Below are 26,631 nucleotides of genomic sequence, written 5' to 3'. Positions count from 1 at the left end.
TCCTGGAGTGCGAGTGTCCGATGAATCGTTAACTTTCGCAAGCAGTCTCAGGTCATCGGCGAACACAAGCCGAGGACCTTTGAGCATTAAGTTGACGTCATTGAAATAAATAAGAAAGAGCAACGGTCCGAGATGGCTACCTTGTGGGACTCCCGAAAAAGCGGTGAAAGCAGGTGAGGTGAAGCCATTGATAGACACGTTGTTAGGACGATTCGACAGATACGATTTAAACCACTGAAGCAGCGGCCCTCCAATGCCCAGTTTGTTCAGTTTTGCAGCGACGATTTGATGATTAAGCTTGTCGAAAGGGGCGGAGAGGTCAGTGTAGATAACGTCTTTCTGGGATCGGTCGTCAAAGCAATCCGTTACGTTCGTAATGAGCGTTAGTAGATTGGTAGACATTAAGCGCTTGGGCATGAATCCGTGTTGATCGCCAGCGATGTAGCCAGCTGGACGAACGAGGAAATTGGCACGATCACAATGAGATCGAAGAGTTTCAATAATGCACATAAGGCAGAGATCCCTCTGTAGTTGTTTATGTTTCTTTTGTTCCCCTTCTTATGAACTGGAAACATGTGAGCGGATTTCCAAGCAGACTATAATTTATATTTATAATCAACGATTATAAAAGAATGATCTTACCGATCTTACCTTCATTAACTTTATTTCCATTGCCAAGTAGCAGAGGGGTGTAGTAGTGGTCCGGTGTGTGCCATTTGTCCTCAATACAATGCAAGCGCGTGCAGTGGGCTATGATCCATTAGTTGCGCCAGCCAACGTCGCAAAAGTTCGACAACCTGATCGATACTGTTGCTACAGTGATCGTTACGATGTGTCTTCAGATCGGCTATAGGTCCGGAAGCACCAATTAGTATAAAAGACCGATTAGAAAAATATTCATCTCACAGAAATTAGCGGACGTGAAAACGTTTACGTCCAACACCGATGGTTGCTGCGATTACTTTTTACCAAAAGTTTGTTTGAGGAAAAACTTTTTGAAGTTATCGGGTGAACACAATTGAATTCGAAGAATTTAGTTCTTTTTTCACTCAACTCGTTTTTCTCAGTATGATAACTAACTTATATATACTTTATTAATCAACTTACGTAATAATTTACATTCAATTGTTTTTTTTCTGCCGTTTGCTCTTGCAGCTTTCCAGCAAGGTTTGCCTTTGTTACCCACTGTGTACGGTTTATCAGTTTTAGCGCTTAGTTTTTGTTTTCTCTCTTTATTTCATGACAATGAAGGTAATATATAATTTATTAGATAGTCTATTTACAGTAACTAGTTTCTTTCCTCTGTTTTCCTTCCCACCCACGCTCAAGTCAAGTCGCGAAAGACGCATTCCAGCCAGGCTTTGCGCGTCCTTCTTCGTTCTACGCAATAATCGTTGGCAAATCACTGTGTGTCCCACGGGTGTTTGTGTTATTTTGCAGTTTTGTTTTTATTTGTTTTCCTCTTAAGCAGCCAATAACGTACGTGTTCACTTTAAACTTTCGATTGATTACTGGCGTTCTCAATGTGTATATCCTACGTTGTGTATAAAATTAATCTTGTTGTTGTTGCTGTTAGTGGTTGGACATAGTTTTTCTTTTACGTCAATGCACTGTTATATGCGTGAATCCAGTAAATCTTTCGAATTCTTTCTTTTTTTCAAATGAATCACTTTTTATTCCTTACATTTTTGTTCCAATTTGCTGCTGATAAATGTTTTGCGAGAAAATAAAAACTAAGAAAAATAAAGACATCTGTTCCGTTATGTTTAAGGAACTTTGACAATTTCGAATCACGCGCTAACCGAAAAAAAAGAAGAACGCATTATGACTTAGTTTAAGCGTTGATGTTGATTGACATAAAAAAAAACAAAACTAATAATGATGGTTCAACACGGTTACCATTCCCCAGTAGAAAGAACCCCTAGCGTCGCGCATCGCGAAAATTTCGATTACTTGCTACTTCGGTTAATCTTGTAGGTATGCGTACGATATATGACGTTATAATTGCTAATATTTAGTCTACTTTTATTAAACTGTTTCAGCAGTTGCAGGTATAAATGTACTTCTCTTTATTTTGTTTGCTCCAAAATAGCTTGTTTTAAGAGGTATTTTCTTACTTTCCTTCTCTGCGTGTAAGTTATTCGACGTATGTACATCTGTTTAGCGTTGGTTTCTTAATCCCTTCTGGTTCCAAATAAAAGGAATTATTGATTCTAGTCTATGTACAAATTCGCCTTGTTTTAATCATTGGATTCCCTTGAACATTAAAAAGATAAAGGCAAAAAGTGGATCAACTCTAGAGAGAGAGAGAAAGTGAAAGCGATAAGAAACAACTCAATCTGTGCTGTGATTACTACTAGGTACTAGAGCAAGTGTAGAAAAAATGCGTTCTCTGGTGGTGGATTTATGTCGGAACTTGGGACAAGGATAGCGTTGCATTCGTCGTCAACAGAGAAAAATCACTCGCGTTTGGTTCCCCTTTTCAAAGGCTCTCGCTTAATTACACATTTATACAACAAAACATAATTAGGTAGCAGCAGTCGGAGGGGAAAGGAACTATGACTAAAAGTAAAATTTGATTAATCGAATCAATCTATACTCTCTCGCGTTGTGTTCTTTTAGCATCTTCTTTTCCGTTCTCAGCTGAAACGGAAATATGCATTTTTGTTTGTTTTGTTTTGTTTTGTCTAGTCTAGTGCGGCAGCGTCCTGCAACAACGTCGATCCACACGCCTTTCGTCGTTGTCGTCGTCGTTCTAGTAGTAGCCGCCTATCGGCTATGAAAGCCATTGCCACTGCCATTATCACGCTGATGGTGATGATTCGACTTATTATAAAACCCATTGCGACCGTGACGCCCACCGTTTCGAAACCCCCCGGACTGAGAGTTGCGCCCATTTTGGTAGTTGTTGTGGTAGTTGTTTCTGTGCTGATAGTGCTGACCTCCGTATTTGTTCCCACCACCACCGCCACCGAAGCCGTTGGAGTGATTGTTCCACTTATTCCTATTGTTAACTCCTCCGCCGCCTGTACCGTTCATCAGCTGACTTTGATAGTTTTGGAACGGATTTTGCAGTGGACCAACACGCTGCTGCTGTTGTTGCTGCTGGTCACGCTGGTAGAAATTCGTTTTTACTTTCTTTATGCGACCTCTGTCCATTTCCGTTTCGCGGTCGTCTTCAACCTGTCGTTTGCGTTCTTCGCGCCGTTCGTTAAGCAGTTCGCGCTCCATGTTGGTCTGTTGACCGTTCCAGCTACGTACCGGGGCACCGTAACCACGGTGCGAAAACTTTTGCAGCTGATTTACGACGTCGTTGCCTCCCCGGCTGTAGCCGTTGCTGTAACTGTTGAAGCCGTTCGTCGACTGACGGCCATTGCCATTGCCATTGGTTTGATAACCGGACGCCAACGGGCCCCCGCTGGTACCGTTGGTGTGGCTGTAGTTAGCCGGAGATGAATTGCCGGACGTCGCGGGAGAGGCGCTCTTACTACTATTTGCACTGCTACTGCTACTGCTGCTGGTTGGAACATTGTTATCACTCACCTTCCACAGACCGGTTTTCGTTTTGATCACCGGTGGCGATTTGGGCGAACGGGAGGATTCTTCTTCTTCTTCTTCAGGGGATTCCGAAAGGTTTTTCTTCGCAATCGGGCCCAGTCGCGCATTTGAATGGAAACTGAAAATTAGAGAAAATAAAACAATATTATTATTATTATCTATACCTATAAAGAAGGATTTCTGTCTGTCTGTCTGTCTGTCTGTCTGTCCGTATGTTCCTTATAGAATCGAAAACTACTGAACCAATCGGCATAAAAATATGCATGTAGAGGTTTTTTGGGGCCAGTAAAGGTTTTAGTGATGGTTAGAAACTCCTCCCCCCACTAAGCGGGGGGGCTCCCATACAAATGAAACACAAATTTCCTCATAACTCGAGAACTAATCAAGCAAATGGAACCAAATTTGGCATGTGAAGGTTTTCGAGGGCAAGAATATTTTCTATAGTAAATTAGGACCCCACCTCACTTTAAGAGGAGGGGCTCCTGTACCAAAGAAACACAATTTTCCTCATAACTCGAGAAGTAATTAAGCAAATGGAACCAAATTTGGCATGTGGGTGTTTTTGGAGACAAAAATTTTTTCTATGGTATATTTTCTATGGATTTCCCCACTTTAAGAGGGGGGGGGGGGGCTCCTATACAAATGAAAAACAAATTTCCTCATAACTCGAAAACTGATCAAGCAAATGGAACCAAATTTGACATGTAAGTGGTTTTGGACGCAAGATTTTTTTCTATGGTGAATTGAGACCCCTCTCTTCTTTAGAAAGCGAGTTATGGCCCATCTCCCCTTTAAGAGGGTGGGCTTCCATACAAATGAAATGCAAATTTCCTCTTATCTCGAGAACTAATCAATCAAATGGAACCAAATTTGGCATGTGGGAGTTTTAGATGGCAGAAATTTTTTCTATGGTGAATTACGACCCCTTCCCCTTTTAAGAGGGGAGCTCCCATACAAATGAAATTCAAATTTCCTTATAACTTGAGAACTAATCAAGCAAATGGAACCAAATTTGGCATGTGGGAGATTTTGGAGTCTTGAATTTATTTTACGATAGTTAGAGACCTCTCACCCCTGTGGTACGGGGATATGGACTCTCATACAAATAAAACAGAAATTTTTGCGAAACTCAAAAACTAATCGAACTCGAGAAATTCGAGACTCTTCCATAAAACATTAGTCAATACAAGACCACAAAAACTATCTATAGTAACACTAGATCATTCAGGACGAGACGGTCGCGAGTGTTTCCGGTGACCCGTCGTCGGAAGCGCCGCCCACTGGGGGGCTTGCAAAACTCGAGATTGTGACAAAGATCATCCGAGATTCATGATTTATGTACAACACAGGTTAATTTGTGGCAATACGAAGTTTGTCGGGTCAGCTAGTATTTTATATAAGGCACTTCATCATTGAATGCCAGTGTCTGATCTAAAACTAGAAAAATAATATTACATTTGATTATAAAGTCTTGCGTTTTTCAAAAATTTTAGCATCCTTTTTTCTTTTTCGTCCTTGCTAGAAGGAGGATCTCATCAGTTATAATGCCGTCTATATTGATGAATCGCTTTTATAACTTAGCGGAGCGGAGTTATCTGGAAGAAGCGTCAAATCTAGCTTCGGTTCTCTCAAACTTTCATGGAGCAGCTAAGCTAGCAGTTGAGAATCTAAGCAACTGTTCCCCAGGTTCCCCAGGCTGAAACAGTGTCTGTCTCGAAGCGAGCGGCTGAATATGACTATACCTACCTAAAATGGCAGACCCATCAGCGGTATGTGGATATCGCAACCGCGATAAGGTAGTATTCCGAAACTTTCATTAACCACGAACAAAGAACAATGGAATGTCCGAACTCTCCACTAACCGGTAGGAGCTGGCTTGCCTGCACGAGAGCTACATCGACTCGGAGTGGAGATCGCTGCTATTTAGGAAGCTTGGTGGTCAAATGCTGGAGAAAGGGAGTTCCTTGCAGTGGACTTTCTCCAAGTACCACATCTACTACTATAGTGGCGGTAGAAAGACAAAAGTCGGTGGACTCGGTTTCGCAGTTTTGGGAAAGCAAAAGTAACGAGTTAACCGGAGGAGGCGCAATTGTGGCGCAAGGTTGTTGAACGCGGTAAATGCTCGCACTGAGTGGAAGATTTATTTCAACATCCAGCGATTGACCCAGGCCACAGAATTCGCATGCTCACTGCGGTTAATCTACGATGCTGCTTGGGACACACTCGAACAAGTCTGGGTATCTGTTCAGCTGACTGATCGCAAATTATTTATTTGCGTTCTTTATCTGCCACCAGATCGTACTCGTGACAATCAGCTGATCGGTACACATGTTCAATCTCTATTGTCGATCATCGCTAGGACTAAGCCGTGTGTTGAGGTTATTATCATCGGCGATTTTATTCTGCCTAATTTACTCTGGTGTCCCTCTCGTGATGGATTTTTTTACGCTGATCCAGATCACTCTATTTTTCACGCCTGTGCTTTGGACCTCCTTGACGGATACAATACTGCAAACATGCAGCAAATTAACAACAACGCAAATGAGAATGGGCGCTGCCTCGATCTTTGTTTTGTGAGCACTAGCGATGCCGCTCCTCAATTGGCATACGCTCCAGCACCACTCGTCAAACTGGTTCGTCACCACCCGGCCCTTATTCTTTCCATTGCGAACCGTGATAGTGTTGCATACACCGAGCCCACCAATGGTACTTTTTACAATGCAATAAATGCTCTAAATGCAAGCGACATCGACCTGACTGTGAACGAGTTCACATCAATTATCAATCGATTGATTGACCGTTTCGTTCCTAAAGTGCAAAAGCGTTCCCAGAATTTTCTTCCTTGGCAATCAGCGGAGCTTCGACGCTTGAAAACAATGAAAAATTCTGCATTCAGGAGCTTTTCTGCGAGCGGTTCACTACAGCTGCGTGAATGTTATCGACGAATCAACTACGATTACAAAAGACTCAGACGACGCTGTTATTCGAATTATAAACGGCATATGCAGAGATAGTTGAAGTCTGACCCTAAGCGGTTCTGGAATTTTGTTAATGATCAGCGGAAGCAGTTACGCCTGCCCTCCATTATGGAATTAGATGGTGAAATGGCCAATAATGCTGCCGACATTTGCAGCTTATTTGCAGCAAAGTTCTCCAGTGTGTTTTGCAACGAAGTACTCACAACAAGCCAAGTATCGGAAGCTGCAAGTATCGTTCCTCGCTTTGATCACCCTTTCGCATCGATGAACATTGATATCAACATGATTCTGGCCGCTTCTGCAAAGCTCAAACATTCGTACTCTCCAGGCCCGGATGGGATCCCGGCTACGCTGCTCAAGAAGCGCATTGCTGGTTTGCTTCAGCCTCTCATTCTCCTGTTTCGTCTGTCCATCTCTACTGGAAAATTCACTGCAACTTGGAAGTAGGCATTTATGTTTCCGGTTCACAAAAAAAGGCGATCGGTCGAAGGTCGATAACATCGAGGAATTTCTGCGCTGTGTGCCACGTCGAAATTATTCGAGCTAGTGGTCATTAAACCACTTTCTTCACTTAACTGGACGAATCCTGAGTGTGAAAATCGGTGTTGTGACTTCCGCTTTGTTCCCTGCTACTTGCGGGATTGCACAAGGCAGTCATCTGGGTACGCTGGTGTTTGTCCTGTATTTTAACGGTGGAATCCATTCGCTAGAATGCCCACGTCTAGCTTTCGCGGATGATTTAAAATTGTTCAACGCTGTCCGAAACATTAACGTTGCTTTGTTTCTTCAACAACAGCTAAATGCATTTGCCAGTTGGTGCGAGATGAATCGTATGTTACTAAATCCGATCAAATGTTCTGTAATCACTTTTACGAGAAAAAAGCAACTGATTCATCTCAACTACAAACTCAATGGACTTCCAATTCAGCGAGTGGAACAAGTCAAGGATCTCGGCGTGTTACTTGATGTTAAGCTAACGTTCAAACAACACGTTTCATTGATTGTTGCTTAAGCCTCTAGACAACTAGGCTTAATTATGCGAATGACACGTGACTTTAACAGCATTGAATGTTTCGTAGCGCTCTACGGGTCACTGGTTCGAGCTTCCCTAGAATACTGTTCCGTAGTATGGATACCTCACTACAATAACGCTATCTAATGCATCGAAAGTATCCAGCGTCGCTTCGTACGCTACACTCTTCGATTGCTTCCATGGCGACAGCCAATGAGGAATACTCGATACGAAGATCGTTGCCAACTCATCCGAATCGATACTCTCGAACTTCGCCGAGAAACAGCGCGCGGATGCTTCGGATATCTTGACATCCAACATCAACTGCCCTACCATCCTTCGTCAAATCAACTTGAATGCACCAACCAGATCACTGCGGAGGTTATCTCTGCTAAATTTACCTTTTCGACGGACAAATTACAGTGCCAACAGCGCTATCTCTGGTCTACAGCGTTCTTTTAACCGAGTTTCGGCAGTATTTGGTTTTAATTTATCACAACGAGTGTAACGTTCGAGTTTTGTCTCTATGTTTCGACGTTTTATGTATTAGTTATTAAGGTTCATTAGGGCAAGTCTTGCCTGTTGGTGATAAATTTGAAATTTGAATCCTGTTCTGATAGACTGAGACCGTTAGCAGAGTCCTTTCGTGACGTTGGATGAAGTGAGGTATGTGATACACTCTCTGGCTTGCTATTCAACATTGCCTAGGACATTGGCACATTGGGGCTTACCCAACACCTCCAAAACGCAGGGAACGTGGGATTCGAAATGGTGTTGGTGCCGATGTGGAGCTAGATGGGAAGCGATATGCTTACATACATATGTTACATAGCCAGCTGAAGTCTGGTAGTATGCAAATTCGCACAAAACTGACGCTCTACAGAATACTAATCCTCCCAGTAGTCCATTACGTACATGAATCGAAGCGAAGCGAAGCCTAGGTGCTACATTCCGTTATCGAAACTTGCCCTTCTGTTTTTATACGACAGACTTCGCAGCCAGCTGTTAGAGTGCAGGACAATTGCAGGGGCTAGTTGCTACGATCCTATTGACTCTAAAAGCCTCTCCCAGGCGAGATTAGAACATACGACTGGTTTATTAGGCCAGCGGTCATACCTCGAAGCCAACTGGGAGGCGTACATGAATCATGGACGTTAAATCAACGAGTGCGTGGGTTTTGGGTTGTTGGTAAACGGCTGGATAATGCGGAATATAGACTCCATAGTGGTCGTGAGCCTCTTATCCAGCAGCTCTGATCCCGACCTCTTCGTGGTACCAGCCGGAATACGAGCAACCTTAGCGGAGATCGGGTAACCAATCCCGGTGGAAACTAAGGTCGTATACTAACCGGGAAGGAGGTATAGTGAGTCTCGGCACTATAAGATGGCAGCCTCATCGCGAGACTCGGTAGTGTTGCCCCACTACGGCTACACACCTAAATTAAAAAAAAACTTACAAAATTCAAGCAAATTCGGAGCGGAATATTCGGCATCGACCTAGGCGGCGGAACAAGGACGACGAATAGAGACTCGGTACTTGGAACTGCAGATCGCTAAATTTCGCAGGTTGCGAGCGGTTGCTGATTGAACAGCTTGAACCCCGCAAACTCGGCATCGTAGCTCTGCAGGAAATCTGTCGCAAAGAAGAGAAGGTATGGAAGATCCGTGGCGGAAAGGCCCAGTTTTACCAGAGCGGTGGTGCTACCAACGTTTTGTTTTGTTTTGGGTTTTGTAGTGCTGGGCGGAATGCAGGATCGCGTGATAGATTGGAAGGCGATCAACGATAGAATGTGTGTATTGAGGATAAAGGGCCGTTTCTTCAATTATAGCATCATCAACGTGCACTGCCCGCACGAAGTTAGACCCGACGATGAGAAAGAAACGTTCTACGCGAGGCTGGAGGCAACGTACGACAGCTGCTCGTCACGGGACATCAAGATCGTCATCGGGGATATGAACGCCCAGGTCGGTAGGGGAGAAATTTATAGACCGGGGGTAGGACCCCAGAGCCTGCACACCGACACAAACGATAACGGCCAACGATGTATAAACTTCGCAGTTTCCCGAGGCCTGGTGATCCGAAGCACCTTTTTCCCGCGCAAGGATATCCATAAAGCCACCTGGAGATCACCTGACCAACGTACAATGAACCAATTTGACCACGTTCTCATAGAGGGCCGGTTTTTCTCTAACATCACGAACGTACGCTCCCGTCGGGGTGCGGATATTGGTTCTGACCATTGCCTAGTAGCAGTACATGTGCGCTCAAAGCTGTCCACCGCATACCGGACACGTCAAAGCCGCCCTTTTCGGCTGAACATCAAGCTAGATAACCCACAAGCTGCCGAGAACTACGCGCGAGTACTGAATGAGGCACTGCCTTCTTCCGAGGAGTTAGTTGCTTCAAACCTCGAAGACGGTTGCGGCAAAATACGCTCGGCCATCGGAGAGGCCGCTACCGCGGCACTAGGTATTGAGCCTCGGAGTACACAAAATGATTGGTTTGATGGGGAATGCCAACAAGCGATGGAGGAGAAAAAATGCTTGGAAAAATTATCTAAGTATTGCCACTAGAGAGAACCTGGCCAAATATCGACGAGCTAAAAAAGCAAAGCCATGGGTTTATATCGTCTTTAGACATTACCCTTCTTTATCGACAGACTTCGCAGCCGGCTGTTAGAGTACAGGAAAATTACGGGGCCAGTGCAACGATCCTATTGACTCTAACTAGCAAGAACCGCCTAGCCGAGATTCGAACGACGACTAGCTTGTTAGACCAGCATCGTACCTTGAAGCTAACTGGGCGAGCTAGGAACCAGTTGACCACGATCCTGAGGAGAAAAAAGCGCCAAAAGGACAGAGATCGTGAAGAATTAGAACAACTATTTCGAGCTAATGACACGCGTAAGTTTTATGAGAAGGTAAACTCGGAAGGGCTACACACCGAAACCTGACATGTGTAGGGACGAGGGAGGGAATCTAATTACAAACGAGCGCGAGGTGGTCGACAGATGGAAGCAGTTCTTCGATGAACACCTCAATGGCGAAGTTGCAGAAGGAGGCGGAACGGAAATTAACCTAGGAGCGCCGATGGAAGATAGTAATGTCCTAGCACCTGATCTCCAAGAAGTCAAACGAGAAATCAGGCTGCTGAAGACCAATAAAGCCGCTGGGAAGGACCGCCTAAGGGCAGAGCTTTATAAACATGGCGAAGAAACGCTAGTAAAGGCTCTACACTGGGTTATTTCGAGGATTTGGGAGGAAGAAAAGCTACCGGAGGAATGGATGGAAGGAGTGGTTTGTTCTGGGTGATCGACTAGACTGCTGCAACTATCGCGGTATTACGCTGGTAAACGCCGCCTACAAGCTACTCTCCCAGATCCTGTTACGCCGCCTGTCACCGAGGTCACCGAGCACAAGGTTTCGTAGGGAATTATCAGGCGGGATTCATAGGGGCTCGCGCAACTGCGGACCAAATTGTTACTATCCGACAGATCTTGCAGAAATGTCGGGATTGGATCGAGGGTGTGTTTCGTACGCATCTCTGAGGCACTCTCGAGTCCCTTCTAGACGCGGCGAGGGTTGACAAGGTGACGATTTATCCTGCATGCTGTTCAACATCGCTCTTGAGGGGGTGATCCGACGAGGGGGCATCGAAACGAGAGGCACGATTTTTACCAAGGGTAGCCACCTTCTAGGTTTTGCAGATGACTTCGATATCATAGCCAGGAACTTTGCGACGGCGGCTCAAAGGAAACAAACGCGCGTCTCCCACGGACAGTAACTGTTGAAGGCGACGAACAAGAAGTGGTAGAGGAATTCGTGTATTTGGGATCGCTTGTGACCGCGGACAACAACACTAGTAAGGAGACCCAGCGGCGCGTCCAAGCGGGAAATTGCCCTTCGTAAAACGCTATGATCAGGAAGCATATGCCGCCGCACGAAGCTAACAATGTACAAAACCTTTATTAGACCGGTAGTTCTTTATGGACTTGAAGCCGTGACGCTGCTCACGGAGGACATACGCGCCCTTGCCGTGTTCGAGCGGAAGGTGCTGAGGACGATATTTGGCAGAGTACAAATTGAAAGCGGAGTACAAATTGTACAAATTGAAAGTACATCTAGCGAAAGGTAGCAGGCTACGGTGGGCCGGACACGTCGTAAGGATGCCGAACGATAGTGCGACGAAAATAGTCCTCTCCAACAACCCCACCGGCACCGGGAACAGGGGGGGCCCAACGTGCACGATGGCTCGACCTGGTCGAAAGCGATTTGCGACTTCTGAGACGACAAAGAAACTGGCGACGAGAGGCCCAAGACCGAGTTGAATGGAGACGAGTGCTTGAAACAGCACGAGCCACCCCGGCTCTATGCTGCTGAAGAAGAAGAAGGCGATGAGTTTGAGGTAGTCGATGGATTTGTCTACCTTGACTCACTGTTAACGGCGGACAATGATACCAGCCGCGAGATATGGAGGCGTATTATCAACGGAAGTCGTGCTTACTATGGACTTCACAAGCAATTGCGGTTGAGCAGACTAAGCCCCTGTACAAAGTGTTCCCTGTACAAAACACTTATTAGGTACACCGGTTGTTCTCTACGGGCATGAAACATGGACAATGCTCGAGGAGAAACTGTGAGTGCTCGGAGTTTTCGACGAGTGCTAAGAACGATCTTCGGCGGCGTCAGGAGAACGGATAAGGAGGCGCAGGATGAACCGTAGAGTGACATTGTGGTGACCCTGGCGAAGGCTCGGTTGGGCGTCACCTCGTTTCATAAATCAGTGTTCCTTCGAAGTTTATTATTTTTAGTAATTAGACTGTCATACATGATTCGTCTCCTCTAGTACTCCTTACATGCAGTACTTCGCTACACTCGAGAATGTCTTACTAAGGTTCAGCTCGTTTTTGGCGCCTCCTAGAGCTAGCGCCCCTTGGCGGGGACCAGACTGGCCAATTGCGCTGAAAACACATTCAGTCACACCTTTACGTTCAGAACTCCAAAATGGTTCTGCTCCAAGATCTCTAGCGAATGAAAACAGACTGGGACGAACCAAAATTCGATGAACTTTTGGCAAACTTGGAAAATTGGCGATTGATGTACGATGACTACCACTTCTCTGCAAACCAACGAAGTTCAGCTCCACGAAGGTCGCATACTTTTGGCATGAAGGAGGTATCATTGAGTGTGCTTTTGTAGCGACAAAAACCTGTGTTGCTTCCCTGAAGTACGTTTCGGTTCCACGATTAGAGCTTCCCACAGCAGTAATTGGAACGCGTGTGGCAGGGTAATGTGCCAAAGGTTGACGAAATTCTAGAAGACTGAATTAACAAACTCAGAGCGGTTTTGGCAACCGATAAAGTTGAATGTTGCAGATGAGGGAACGAAAGTGGCAAAAGATTCCTGAGCTCTCACCATTAAGTCGGAGGTTGGGAGACCCTAATTTCCTGTGGCAACAGCGAAATGCCCGACCAGCGTAGCTGTTGGATCATGGCTTAACCACGAATGAGATTAGGCGAGTGATAAACGTCCACGCTGTCCGTGAGCTTCTCATTGAACTTGTCAATTACTCTAAATGGCGAAAACTTGTTCGGATAATCGCGTGGGTGTCTCGGTTTGCAAGAATTCCTGGACGAGAACGGTGGTGTACTACGTATGCGTAGGAGAGCAATTGGTTGCCAATTAATATCGCACCCCGAGGACAGTCACGCTTGCAAGAATGCCAGAGAGCTAGCCCGCAACTGTCCCTTATGGCAGATCTCTTGACAGCAAGGCTCGCTGAATATAATCGAGCCTTTCCCTATGTCGGTATCGACTGCTTGCGGCTCGATTCTAATAGCTGTAAGTAGATCCACGGAGATGAGATGGGGAGTATTTATTAGATGGCTTGGAGCTACGTGCTACTCATAGATATCGCACACTCGCTCAATGCAAGCTCTTCGAAAGAGATCGTAACACCAAAGACTAAATGAACTTTCTTGCCTTCGAGCCGTCCCCACATAGGTGGAAGCTGGGAGAGGTTGGCAAAATCCGTAAAGAAAATACTGTACCAGATAAAACTTCCAAGGCTTTCCATCATCAACTCATGCCCCTTCACGTCCTGTCCTGACCTGTCGAAAATGGTGACAACGAAAAACTAACACCCGATCATTTTCTGTTGTGATCATCCAACGGTTCAAACCCATACGAGTCTCGCTACGTTAGCTAATAACTGGAAAACCTCGCAAATCAATGCCAACCTATTTTGGAATAGATGGCTACGGGAGTATCTGATGACTTCTACGGGCATTTCAATAGCCTCCAAAGATAAAATAACGCAACGGCACACGTTTACTATTGGATGCGCTTGAGCTTGATAGAGATAGGCGTTTCGTTTCCATCCCTCAGATGAGTAAGCGTTTTCAGTTTTTTGACCTGTCCTAGGTTTCTTATGTATAGCTAGAACGTTGATTTTCGCTTTTTTCTTTCTTGCGGTGTGGAATAAACCGTATGTTCGATATATTTTCTGATAGTAAAAGGATTATTTGGAATTGTGGTTTCATCATTGGTGGTCATTTGTAGATTTTGCTAGATTCTATAGTAATCAGACATTCAAAGATAACTGACCGCGTATTGGTCTGTTCTTCGAAAAAACGCACCCATTGAAGTGAAAAAAATCGTCTAGCAAACTTACCGTTCGGTATCCTCTTCACTATCGTTGTCCTGCTGCTGCTGCTCGGTAGAACGACGTTTGACGTAACAATCGTCACCCTCGTCATCGTCTTCGTCGTCGTCGGCATCGTACGGAACTAGACTGACCGATTTGCTGCTGTTGCTGCTATGACCGTTGAAGTGCGTGTTCTTCCCGACGCCGGCTGGCGTCGCGGTTGAGAAAGTAACACCCTTGAGTCCTTGACCACCACCGGCGGTGGCAGAGTTTGCTCCTTCGAAAGGCTTTTCCTCGGCGCCAGTACTCTTCGTGACTGCGGGACTATTACAAAGTTTAGGCATTGATGGTAGTGTGGATGACGAAGATGAAGAAGAACAGGCAGAAGTTATGGAAGAAGATTTAAAGTTGATGTTGGTACCGCTGATACCGTTGCACATGGCAGAGGTTGAGTTTGAGGTGGTAATCGTCATGCCGAATTTGTTTTTCACGCTGATGGGGCTCTGGAGGAGGGGATTTTTCACCAGCTTGCTGTTGGATGGACTGTTCGGTGTTGGGTTTTTAGTTGGCGAAGGACTGGACAGGGAGGATGTTGTTGACGATACCGGCGAAAGTCTGGCAGTGCTGGATGAAACCATTGCATCCGCTTCGTTCTCATCGTTCGAGTGGTGATGGCTCAAACCGTTAACTAACTTTTTCGGTTTCTGCTGTGTCTGCTGGGGCAACATTGGACCAATAAAGTTCGTCCGGTTCTCCAGTTTGCTCGGGAAAAGAGGGTTGTGGCTAGAGCTGCCGCTAGACCCAACCAGTCGGAGGGGCGATGAGTTAGTGCTGAAGTTTCCACCTGCCGTTGAACCACTGTTTCCGATCTTTCGGGGTGAACTCCCATTGGCGTTGGCAAACGATGCCAACGTGGCAGTGCTACTAGCACTAGTTTTGATACCGTTCTGAACACTTTCCAGTTCGTAGAATATAATGTAAGCGTTCGTGCTGGTGACGTTCTGTACTGAGATTGGCCTCACGGAGCTGTCATCGAACACGTAATATGCGCCGCTTTCTGTGCTGCCAATGGCGGTGTAGTGGCCGCAATGTTGCGTGTTTCCTAAGTGGGTAACCATCGACGCCAGCTTGTACGTTAACTTTCCGCTGGATGTTGCCGATTTGGATGAGTAGGGCGTTAGGTCCAGTCGGCTTCTCAACTCCACATGCTTGTTAATTTTGCCTCCTAACATTGAAAAACGCTTCAGCTGGATGCAGAGCACGAATGGTGCTCTTTCCAGCGAGAATTGTTTCGTTGCAGCCACCCGCTTTTTACAAGCTTCACACTTGTATTGCATCTCTTCCAATCGCTCACGAGCAAAGTACACATCGAGTGCTTCCTCAATTGAACTTGCTTTTCTGATGTCCAACAGTAGATCCTCAAAGTGCTGGAATGTCGTCGAGGTGTGCTGACAGGATAGACACTTTACCTCCGATCGGAGATAGCCGCCGAGGATCTGATTCAGCGGGGTCGTTTCCTTACTGTACTGGTCGAGTTCCTTACTTTTATCGAACCGAGACAGGAAGCTCTTTTCCATGGCCTCCATCAGATAGCGTAGAAATTCGTGGGCGTCTTCCTGGCGACCGGGAACCAAATGTTTGCAAACCAGCCGTAGTTTGGAGTACACCAGATACGGTTTGATAGCGCCCTGATTGCCCTGGGAGGCTATCAACGTTTTTGCCATCGCACAAATGATGCATCCATCTGGGTAAAGACAACATATATTAGATGATGGCGGTTTTATAGTAGAGGGAGTTTCGATTAACTTACCATTTCTGTCGTCGCAACGCTCGCGATGGTTGCTGTCCGATGCGAGCCAGTTGGCGATGGCTGGAACGTGGAACAGCGCCTGAAGGGTAGAATTAAGGTAGCACGTGTTACCGACGTTGATCATGCCCGCCCCGGTGAGCCACTTCCGACCGCTAGCCTTCCAGCCGAGCTGCACGCAATCACGAGGATACAGGACGCGTTTTGGCGTCGGCAGGTGGTCCTTCGTTCCGCTAGCCGAACTACCATCTGAAAAAAATAGTAAACAGTTGTACTCAACTTGGTCGGAACATGTTTGTGTCGTGACAGGACTCGCAGTGAGAGTTAGACGGGCAATTGATCTGGTAAGAGCATCCATTTAGGGGGAGAATCGGGATGTGCCAGGGTCCGTTGTTTTGGAAAAACCACCAAACGGCGGAGGCAACAACGCGAGTTGATTTTTGACAACAAATTTGTGACTGATCTATGCCAACTAGGATCCGATCAATTTTATAAAATTTATAGTTTGAAAAAAAGTGTGAAATTTTGATTCGGTAGGTATTTTGTTAGTCTCATTTCAATCCGAAAAAGGGAAAGCAAAAAACCTACCATTACAGTACATAAAACGATCAGCACCGCGGCCGTTTGTCATTTCTTCGCAGTCGTCGTCGTCGCCTGATGGTGCAACACCAATTCTACCGGTAATTATCGGAGATTGAATGGCGTTGTAGCCGCCGTAGTTGTCGTCGTTGGCGGCGTAGTGCCAGTCCAACCAGCGTTGCCACCACAGCAGCAGAATGTACTTGATCATGCCGGGCACCGCCAGAAGCCGATGCCGAACATGTTTGTAAACACGTACTGCCTGGGTGAACAGAGCCAGCACCCAGGACGACTGCATCAGCGGAAGGGCAGCGGCAGTACTTTTTCTTCGCGCACGCTTTCGTCGGAAAATGTTCATTAAAGTGCTGCTGGTGACGGCGCCAAGAGAACGAAAACGAAATGCATCGACAGTTTGGCTTTCATAATCCGATTGAGGTTATGCGGTAGTTCTCTGGTTGCAGTATCAATATTATTACTCGATAATTACTTCATTCATCCGGCAAAAAAATCACACTTCTAAGTGTTTCATCGTAGTAGTGCAAACTGTCCGCCTCAGTCATCCGGGGGACGGTGCTCAAGTTTATTTTCGTTGCATACGAATCGTTTTCTTACAATATCTCAAAAAGTGGGTCACTGCTTAAAACTTTCCTTCCCTTATTCAATTTGCTTAGGACAAAATTCGGACACCAAAATAAACAGTAGGTACATACGCACAATCTTTTATCACGTAGGACAATAGAATAACACCACAATGATACAGCTCGCGCGAAACTATTATTACAGCAGCGACCGTCAAACACGTGTATAGAGTAGAGATAGTGCGAGACTGAGAATAAACGAAAATCAGCGCGCACACGAGGAAAGTGTAGTAAAAAGCAATTTATCGGCTGAGTAGCCATAGCCAGAGCAATGAGCAACAGAACGGCCGATAACAAAGTAAACGTGAATATTTTGTGTCGCTGTTGAGAGTAAATCGTAAAACGTTCTTTCTCTTTCCATTTCTCACACCGAGCGGCATGCTGTTTCACGTTTCATCCGTGTCTGCACTAAGTGTTTTATATGATGTAAATACTTATTCACATGGCAGTCTACTTGGATTTTTGCCACGCTCTAAAATTACGATTATAGAGCGTTAATTGTTCAACATTAAATTTTAATGTTGATTTAATAGCTCACTCTAGAACAAATAACATTACAGTGTTTCCTTTGGATAATGCACCAGAAAAAAACCGCGCGGGAAATGATGTCAAAAAAAGACTACTAAGCACCCAGTAACGAGTTCGTTCTCCCAAGTTCCAACCCAACCTTGTACACTCACTCCACTTTGCGTTAGCTATAGTTTGCTAGACAGTGGCAGTGACTGCTGATGATGATGGTGCTGCAGTTGCTGATGATGATGATTACGAAACATGTAATAAGTCAAAATCGTTGCGAAGCGTGTATGTATTAATCATGAGCTTTTGTCGGCTCTTCCTTGGTAACCATCAAACCAGCAGGCGAGCGAAGCGACACCGCCAGTGACGGCTCCTTCGATTCGATTTCGAGACGGTTTTACAAACACGCATACACGCAACCACATCCACTTATACCGTATTCAACGCGGCTGCTCAATGCGAGTTTCCCGCTAGCACTTGATAACAGACCGTGGAACAATGGGTTAAGAGCAAAATTGTGGTCAACTTTATAAATATACTAGCTGACCCGACAAACTTCGTATTGCCACAAATTAACCTGTGTTGTACATAAATCATGAATCCCGGATGATCTCTGTTACAATCTCGAGTTTTGCAAGTTTCTGAGGAGTTCAACCTTAGATGATTTATTTTGGCAGTTACGTAACTATAAAAGCATCCCAGGTAACCAATAAACATCACCAATGCTATTCAATTGCAAGTCAATAAGCATTTAAGTCGCCTTAAATGCTACTTAAATGCTATTTTGACAAAGTATACAGTTACTTTACTGCTAACCTTCTTATAACTTCAATTACGTAGTTGTGCTAACGTAAGAACTAGAATGACTCTTAAATACCTTTGGAGAACGACACCTTTCACAAACGCTCGAATTATTGAACTCCCGACATTCTACAGTAAAGTTTACGGTCGAAAAAGATGTGGATGGAAAAATACCTTTTTTAGATCTGATAATAACTAAAAAAGAGGACAATACACTTAAGTTTGGCATATACCGAAAACCTACATCCACGGACCGCTACATAACGTCGGATTGTAACCATTACGGCGCGCAACAACAAGCGGATTTCCATGCAATATTCCATATATACGAAGCTCCTAGAATCAACGGTTTCGATAATAATTTTGTCGATAAAATAATTCGTCTGCATGAGCGCAAGAGACACAGGAAAAATGTCACTACGTTACAGCCGCAGAAAGATTATGTACAACGAATCAGCATGCCATTCTACCCGAAAGCCACCAATCCGATTAAGCAACGCCTTAAACGACATGGGTATCACGTAGTGTACAAAAGCAATAATACACTACGGAATTTACTTTGTAACGCGAAAGATAAAACCCCCGCGGAAGAAAAATCGGGAATTTATCAAATCGAATGTCAAGATTGCCTAATGATATATATTGGCCAAACTCGTCGAAAAGTTAAAGTCCGCGTGAAAGAACATAAAGCAGCAACCGAAAATAAACGTACTAATGACTCCAGTGTGGCAATAAACTGATAAACTAAAAATAAACTGAAATAGTGCTAAACTTTTAAAAAATGTACATAAATCATCACATTTGAATGCGTGGGAGTCATTACACATCCTCACAGCTGAGCGGCCACTGATGAACGAGGATGATGCTCCAATAGTATCGCCGCTCTTCGGCTTAACAAAGTTAAGTCTGTAGCGGCTCTCATCAACATAATTAGTTGGACTCGGCCTCGTAGATGGGTAACTAGTTACCCGAAACCGGTCGGCACGAAGGTAAAAAAAATTATTTTACACTTATTGTAAGAACAAAAAGTGAAGTGTTCAAAGGTATTTAAGAACCTTCTTATAGTGCTGATGATGCTAATTTGCAGCAAATTACCGACACGAAGAATTTGAATAGCATTTTGGATGCCAATTTACAACACTTATGCAGTCAAAAAGCTAATATACAACAACGTGCAGTATAAAATGCCAGATATGCTGATTTGCTGCTTATTGGTTACCTGGGATGGGCAGTTTAATATACAAATTTGCAGTTTTTCCTCACAGTAAAGTAGAAACCAACGCCCCTCATTGCTTAGCCAGAAAGCGGATAGCAATATTCGCCGTGATTGTACAACATTTCCGATACCATACCATACGAATACCATTTCGCGAAAAACTTTAAGTGGAATGTATCAGCGGAAGAGTCTCATATTTCTCGAGTTCGATTAGTTTTTGAGTTACGAAACAAATTCTGTTTTATTTGTATAAGACTTCTTATTCCCCTACCACAGGGGTCAGAGGTCTCTAACAATCATAAAATAAATTCAAGACTCCAAATGAGGAAATTTGTATTTCATTTATATGGGAGACCCCCCCCCCTCCAAGGGGGGCACAAAAACCCCTACATGACACCGATCGGTTTAGTAGTTTTGGATTCTATAAGGAACATACCGACAGACAGACAGATAGGTTATTTTAGCTTCTAGCCAATTAGGTAATCTAGATTCTAGTCCATCAAAACCAGTTCAAGCAATCTCTTAACCGTTTTCTCAAGCTAAATGCACAGGTAAGTAAACTCCATTGATACTCCAGTCGAATTCCAGTTTTTCGGCGAGACCTGAACTCACGGTATATGGCATTACGGATGCCCCTTGCTCTTTCGTTTCAGTGGAGCAAAATCATCAACGAAATGATACGAATTTCGTCAAACTTATGCGAGCCATCTCAGTCGTTCCTACCTTGAAGTCGGGGATCGGATCCGGAGTGGGCTTCCAGCATTCCTTTTCAGTTCCGAAAAGTTTTCCGGGTTACCACGGCGGTCGGGTGCTAATTACTGTTCACCGACAATTTCATTAAGCTTTGGCAACCATCGAGCAAGCCCGGGTGCAAGTCAAGTTGGCATTGTTTGCTTCAAATGTGCTTGCTCTATCTACCACCTAGCCGAATGCGAGAATACTGAATCATTATACGTATTACATGCACGCGAACACTAGCGAAGAATCCGTGCTAACAAACGAAACGTTGGCTGCTCTAAGAACAAAGGAGATGATTACCGTTCTCAGGGTAATATTTTACTAGGCTGTCTAATGATGGACGAAATGTCCATCAGGCAGCAAGTAGAATAGAATCTGTTCACAAAAAAGGTGGACGGAAGTATTCATCATGCCAATTTAGTTCCTAACAAAGACGGTTCACAGACGATGAAATCGTCGTTGCCAGAGAAGTGTTGGTGTATATGGTTACTGGTATTCACGAGCAATGGAACGAACCTGTCGCATATTTTTTTACGAATGGATTAACTTCTGAAACGGTACTTACACGTTTAAGTGGTGTTGGTGTAAAAATCGTCGCGTCTACCTTTGATGGCACAAGCACGAACATTTCTATGGCGAACATCTTGGGGTGCTATTTAAAACCAAATAAGACAAATTTCTCTACCAGTTTCCAACACCCTTGCGACACCCATCAAGTGCACGTGTTGTTGGATGAGTGTCATATGCTGAAATTGGTGCGTAACACCTTCGCATCACAATCGGTTATATTGTCTGACCCTTTTCAGATTCGTTGGGAGTACATCGAAAAATTAAATAGTTTGCAAAACTTAAAAGGTACTAAGCTTGTAGCAAAGCTATCGAACAAGCCCGTGTACTTTGAAAATAGCAAGATGAAAGTGTGCTTAGCTGCGCAAGTGATGAGTAACAGTGTCGCGGAGGCAATTACCTTTCTTATGGCTCACGACGACTCATTCAAAGATGCTGCTGCTACCGTTGAGTTCATTTCTATTTTTAACGACCTCTTTGATATCTACAACTCTATGTCGATTCACGCAAAAGGGTTCAAAAAACTGCTCTGTGACGACAATTTCTACATGTACGAAATGGCTTTCGAATACGCTGAACGATACATTCTCAATTTAAAATCCGAGAATGGAAACAGTATTCTGAGTTCCCCATTAAAGACAGGGTTTCTAGGCTAGGGTTCATGGTTGCAATGAAAACTGTTAAAGAACTGTACAAGCTATACGTAGATGTTGAAGATTCTCTATAGGACAAAAATGATGTTCAACATGATAACATAACTGCATCGGCTTAAGCAAACTGCCATAATTTTGATGAAACTGTGCTTCTAGTGGGACGGGAGAAATCTACTTTTATTAACAGCCGATTAACCGAAAACGACACAGATTATGAAGAAACGAGAAAGCTTCTTCTGGAGGATTGGCCAGTACAACTATCGGTATCTGACCAGATAGTTCGAGAAACCATTACCAGGAACGCCGCAGAAGTACAGAAAAGATTGCTGACTCGATTCAAATGCTATAAATGCATTATTGCCATTCTGACAGATGAAACATTCTGGGATACGAACATTTCATCCAGTATTGTAACTTTTTGTAAAATTGCAGTTAAAGAGTTCACAATAGTGGTTGAAAAATATTACCCGCTACTCACAAACTGTATAATTTCGAGAATCCAATCTAATTTTGTTAGAGTACTCGATTGTCTGAAAACGCATATCATAGAGGATACCGAAGTGAAATCGTTTCACCAAATGGACATCATGAAGGAAATTATCAACCTTTACTTGGACATAAGAATTACCCGCTATACTAAAACCATAACTTTTAAACCATCTACGCGAAACAAGTTGAACAAAATAATTTTATTTAATGGTCACTAAATAAAACAACCTTACGTAAGCTTACAACATACCACTTTTAAGACTTTCGGTTCATTCTTAGTTCATTCCCAAAGTTATTTTATCCTGGTACTGTGAACTTTCTCTTGGTTGTAACCAAAAACACCAGTCATCCATTTTTCGAAACTTGAATCATATCATATAATGAAAACAGAACGTTCTGTGCACTATGAAAATATTTAAACTTACCAGAACTAAAGAAATCTACTGAATCACCAAAAGAGAAAGTTTCTGTTGAGCAACGGCAGCAATCATTTTGCTTTCCTTGCTTTAGGTCACAAAAATTGCCAACGAAATGAAAACAGCGAACACCTTAAAAGTAAACAACACCGGTCGGATTTGACACTTTTGGAAGCAATGACAGTCTTGGAAGCGCGATGTTCTCTGTCAAATTCATAGCAAGGGATTGCACAGCGCATCCCCTCGATAAACTAGTGGTACTTGACGACTTTAATTTTCCTAGCTTTCGGTGGTAGACCTTATCAGCTGAATAGCTACTACAACCTCAAGCTTTTACGGCAAATTAACTCTATGATTGATTGGAGTAACCAAATACTCAACAAACGGTGGAAACATATCAATCAGCAAAGGAGAGAATTCGATATACCTGCAGCAATGAAATGCAGGGATCAACCGGGAACGAATGTAATTGAAAATTGTAAGCAAGGAGCCAGTGTAACAATTCTACTATGACTCTATCTAGCAAGCACCGCCTAGCCGAGATTCAAGCACCCGACGACTGGCTTGTTAGACCAGCAGATTCATGCAACATCAACTCACCACGAAACATATTCTTTTATTTACTATTCATGCTACGGTCATGTCAGTGTTTCTAGACGAATGCAATTCGCCTCGATCTATATGCTGCTTTTGATAAGTTGAGTCACGACATTACTACTGCCAAACTTGACAGGATGAGACTTAGTGGCACCTTGCAGCTTTGGCGGAAGTCCTACTTGATTGATCGATATCTAGCTGGTAAAATCGGCGCATCATCGTGCTATTTTCAACGATGTGATTATCATTGCTAAAGTATTGCGCAGTCTCGGTCGGATTGTGAGAACGGTGAAAAGCTGCACAGAGGAATTTGTACGACGCTGGAATATTGCTTGGCACTCTGGAATTCCCATTATTTCAACGGCGTTGATTGGTTAAATTCGTCTTCCGTCGCCTGCCATGGCACAACATGCTGCAGCTACCGAGGTATGAAGCGAGGCTGATGCCAATAAGACTGAACACCTTTGCAACCAGGAGAAATATACGCCGAGCAACTCTTGTAACTGCTATTTTGATAGCAAAGACTGATTGTCCATGGTGTATTAGTCTACGAGTTCAAACTGAAACTTTTCACAGCAGAGTGTTCCGAGGGCTGCTGCGAGTTTTCAGCCATGTTTCGGTTAGGTTTGATTTTCACCTTTCTTGTAAGACAATTCGTAGCAACTCTTTAAACATTTTCCGTACTGGCTAAACATATCATTAGGACAATATGTCCGCTGAGTGTCTCAGCCAAACAGAATTCAAAAAGGTGGTTTCGAAAAGGGCAATGGTTAAATATTCGCTGCTGTAGTCATAAAATCGTTCGTATAATCCTGACAAGATGGTAAATAGTCTGACTAAATCGACGAGAACGCTGAACGAAATCCGCGAAAGAATTTTCAAATTATTCACTGCCCAGGTAATCAATAAGCATTAGTATAAGCAGTAAATCAATCGTTTATTAGCATCCCTGGTGTTTTATACTGCAGGTTGCTGTTTATCAGCCTTTTGACTGCATAACTGTTGTAAATTGGCTTCCACAATTCTATTTAAATTCTTCTTGTTGGTAACTAGCTGCAAATAAGCATTGACAGCACTATAAGAGGGCTAGCAGTAAAGTAGCCGCATATTTTGCCAAAATAGCATTTAAGTAGCATTTAAGGCAACTTAAATGCTTATTTGCTTGCATTCAAATTGCATTGGAAATGCTTATTGGTTACCTGGGTGGCCATGAAGCAAATATTGGTACAAATTGACAATAGCATTGATAGCGGTGTTGGTTTATTTTCATGATATTCATTCCTTTTGAACATAAACTATTCGTCAGCTCCACCCGCTCCACCGATATCATTTTCCATCAATTCCATCAATTATACAATGTAACTATCAAAGTACTTACTGCTTGAACTGATAATCTGATAAGCAATAACATAACGTTTGACAGAGAATAAATATGTTAACAAAAATCGTGCTAAAGTGAGATTTTCTCATCCGTTCAACCAAAATTTATTATTAGACATAACTATACCGAGTTATAAAAGAAGTTTTCTTAGGTACAGTTGGTCGGTGTCAGACCGAACCAAGTGACAAAATTCTTATTTCGAGAAAAACGCGTTCAAAGTTTGCTGCTCTGAATGGCTTATACCTATTAATCGTTCGAAATCATCTTATAACTCTGGCTATTTGCAACATTTATGCAGTCTGATTAAAGTAAAACGTAGCTTAGAAATTTTTTGATCGTTTGCTGTCATTACATTTTGTTTAAATTTTGCAACTTGGTCCGGTTTGATTTAACATCGACCACTTGTGTTGAGAGATTATTCCGGTTGATGTTACTGACAAGATTCGTCAGGCTTTGCTTCTATATTTTTTGATTAATGTCATTCAACAATTTAAATATTTGTTAAATTATAATTAGAACTTGAAAATCAGTTAAAATTCTTCATCAAATATTGCTGGTAACATGAAAAATTTTACATTCAAAAGGGCGCAGTCGTTCATCAAACTACAATTTTCGACTGAATCACGAGCATCGCGACGGTAACTTCCGCACATGTTTTTGTTATATTCCAATAAATGCGCCGAAGACACTGAACAGATTCAATCGGAAATAGCACTTAATGAATGTAAATTTTTTTATGTAACCAGCAATAATGTTTGTAAGTTGGCCCAACTGCAGTTATTATGGGAACTAATATCTTGGCCAAAACTACAATTTTGCCCCGCTGTGCGCATTGGTAGTAATTTAGCATTTTACAACTACAGAAAACAAAACACGGCACGTCAATGGAAAATCTAACTCACACTTGCGAACATTATAGTAAAGGCACGAATGCAGAAAAAACATGGCAATGGGGAAAGTGACCGTACTTCGCAGCTTGCAAAGTGAGAAGCATACTCACAACATAAGTGGCATATGGGGACTAGTTACTTGGTTACTTACTGTGCTGGCCGCCTCCACCACTACCGCCGCCGCTGCCGCCACCACTGGAAGTGTCAGCAGTGGTCGCTTTGCTCGTCATCGTCGAATGAATACCGCCATTCATCAGTATTCCGTTGGTGTTGGTGGTGCTTCCGTTAGTCGCTCCAGTCCCACAAACACCCGTAGAATCGCTTGTGCTACCGCTGCTGGCGGTGGTTTTCAGCACGGTATATTTGGACCTGAGGCTGTCCAGGTCGTTGCTACAGTGTGGTACCTCCTCGTAGCGGATCGGACGGAGCTGATTCCGACGGATGGCAGCCGTTAGCGTATTTTCTATGCGATCGATGCTCTCCTCTTCTGGTTCGAGAAATCCGGAACTGTTGCTCGACGAATTAGCACCGAATAGAGAGGTCGAAGATTGGCCATTGTTACTTCCGCCAGATATTGTGCCTATACCGCTACTGCCAGAAGCAGAAGACGATCCAAGCGAGTCACGGAGCGCTGCACTCACTAGCGAAGTTGAGTCGCAAACCATTTGTACAGGCATGGAAAAGTTCAGCAAACGAGTCACAAACCCCTTCACAGCACGCTCCTATAGTCCTGCGATGGTTATTTTCAAAATAATATTTTTAACACAAATTTGTCGTATGGTGTTTCAGTAAAAAAAAATATTACAAATTCCCGCTCGAGACCCTTTCCTGAGAAACGAGTATCGGGAAGGCCACGGTACTTTTTCCTTTTTTTCTGTTTGCACAAGCACGCACACAAGCACATACGACGAATGCTTTCTGCTCGGTCTGCCAAAATGGAACCGCAGCAAAACGAGACAGACGAGCAGATTCACTATTTTTCAAATCGTAATTTAACCATCAAATTTCATCTATTCCGCGCTAAATTCATTTTGATTACGTTGGGCGCTTTTTCGGGCACACTTTTCACATATTTTTGTTGCAAAAACGTAAATATTTACCATCGAAATTCGGTCAGATTTCCCCTGTTCGGTTCTTTTTTTTCTGACGG

At 43.8% G+C, this 26,631-nt stretch overlaps 1 protein-coding gene across 2 annotated transcripts; it reads right to left on the bottom strand.

Annotated features, from left to right (window-relative positions):
* Positions 1 to 1,074: 1,074 nt before the first annotated feature.
* LOC128734963 (ubiquitin carboxyl-terminal hydrolase 36) lies at positions 1,075 to 26,631 on the bottom strand. 2 transcript variants are annotated; one of them, XM_053829382.1, is made up of 5 exons: positions 26,582 to 26,631; positions 25,633 to 26,211; positions 16,004 to 16,249; positions 14,221 to 15,937; positions 1,075 to 3,676 (listed from the first exon to the last, which is right to left on the bottom strand). In XM_053829382.1, the coding sequence occupies exons 2-5, from the start codon at positions 26,156 to 26,158 to the stop codon at positions 2,770 to 2,772; spliced, it is 3,396 nt and encodes a 1,131-aa protein (XP_053685357.1). In that variant the 5' UTR covers positions 26,159 to 26,211; positions 26,582 to 26,631; the 3' UTR covers positions 1,075 to 2,769. The 2 variants fall into 2 exon arrangements, with proteins under 2 accessions (XP_053685357.1, XP_053685358.1); XM_053829383.1 differs by having other exon boundaries at positions 25,633 to 26,618.

The sequence above is a fragment of the Sabethes cyaneus genome, chromosome 2, assembly GCF_943734655.1.
Source record: "Sabethes cyaneus chromosome 2, idSabCyanKW18_F2, whole genome shotgun sequence".
In the NCBI taxonomy this organism is placed as follows: Eukaryota; Metazoa; Arthropoda; class Insecta; order Diptera; family Culicidae; genus Sabethes; species Sabethes cyaneus.
The sequence above is the reverse complement of the archived record's forward strand: the minus strand, read 5'-3'. Positions and strand labels throughout refer to the sequence as shown.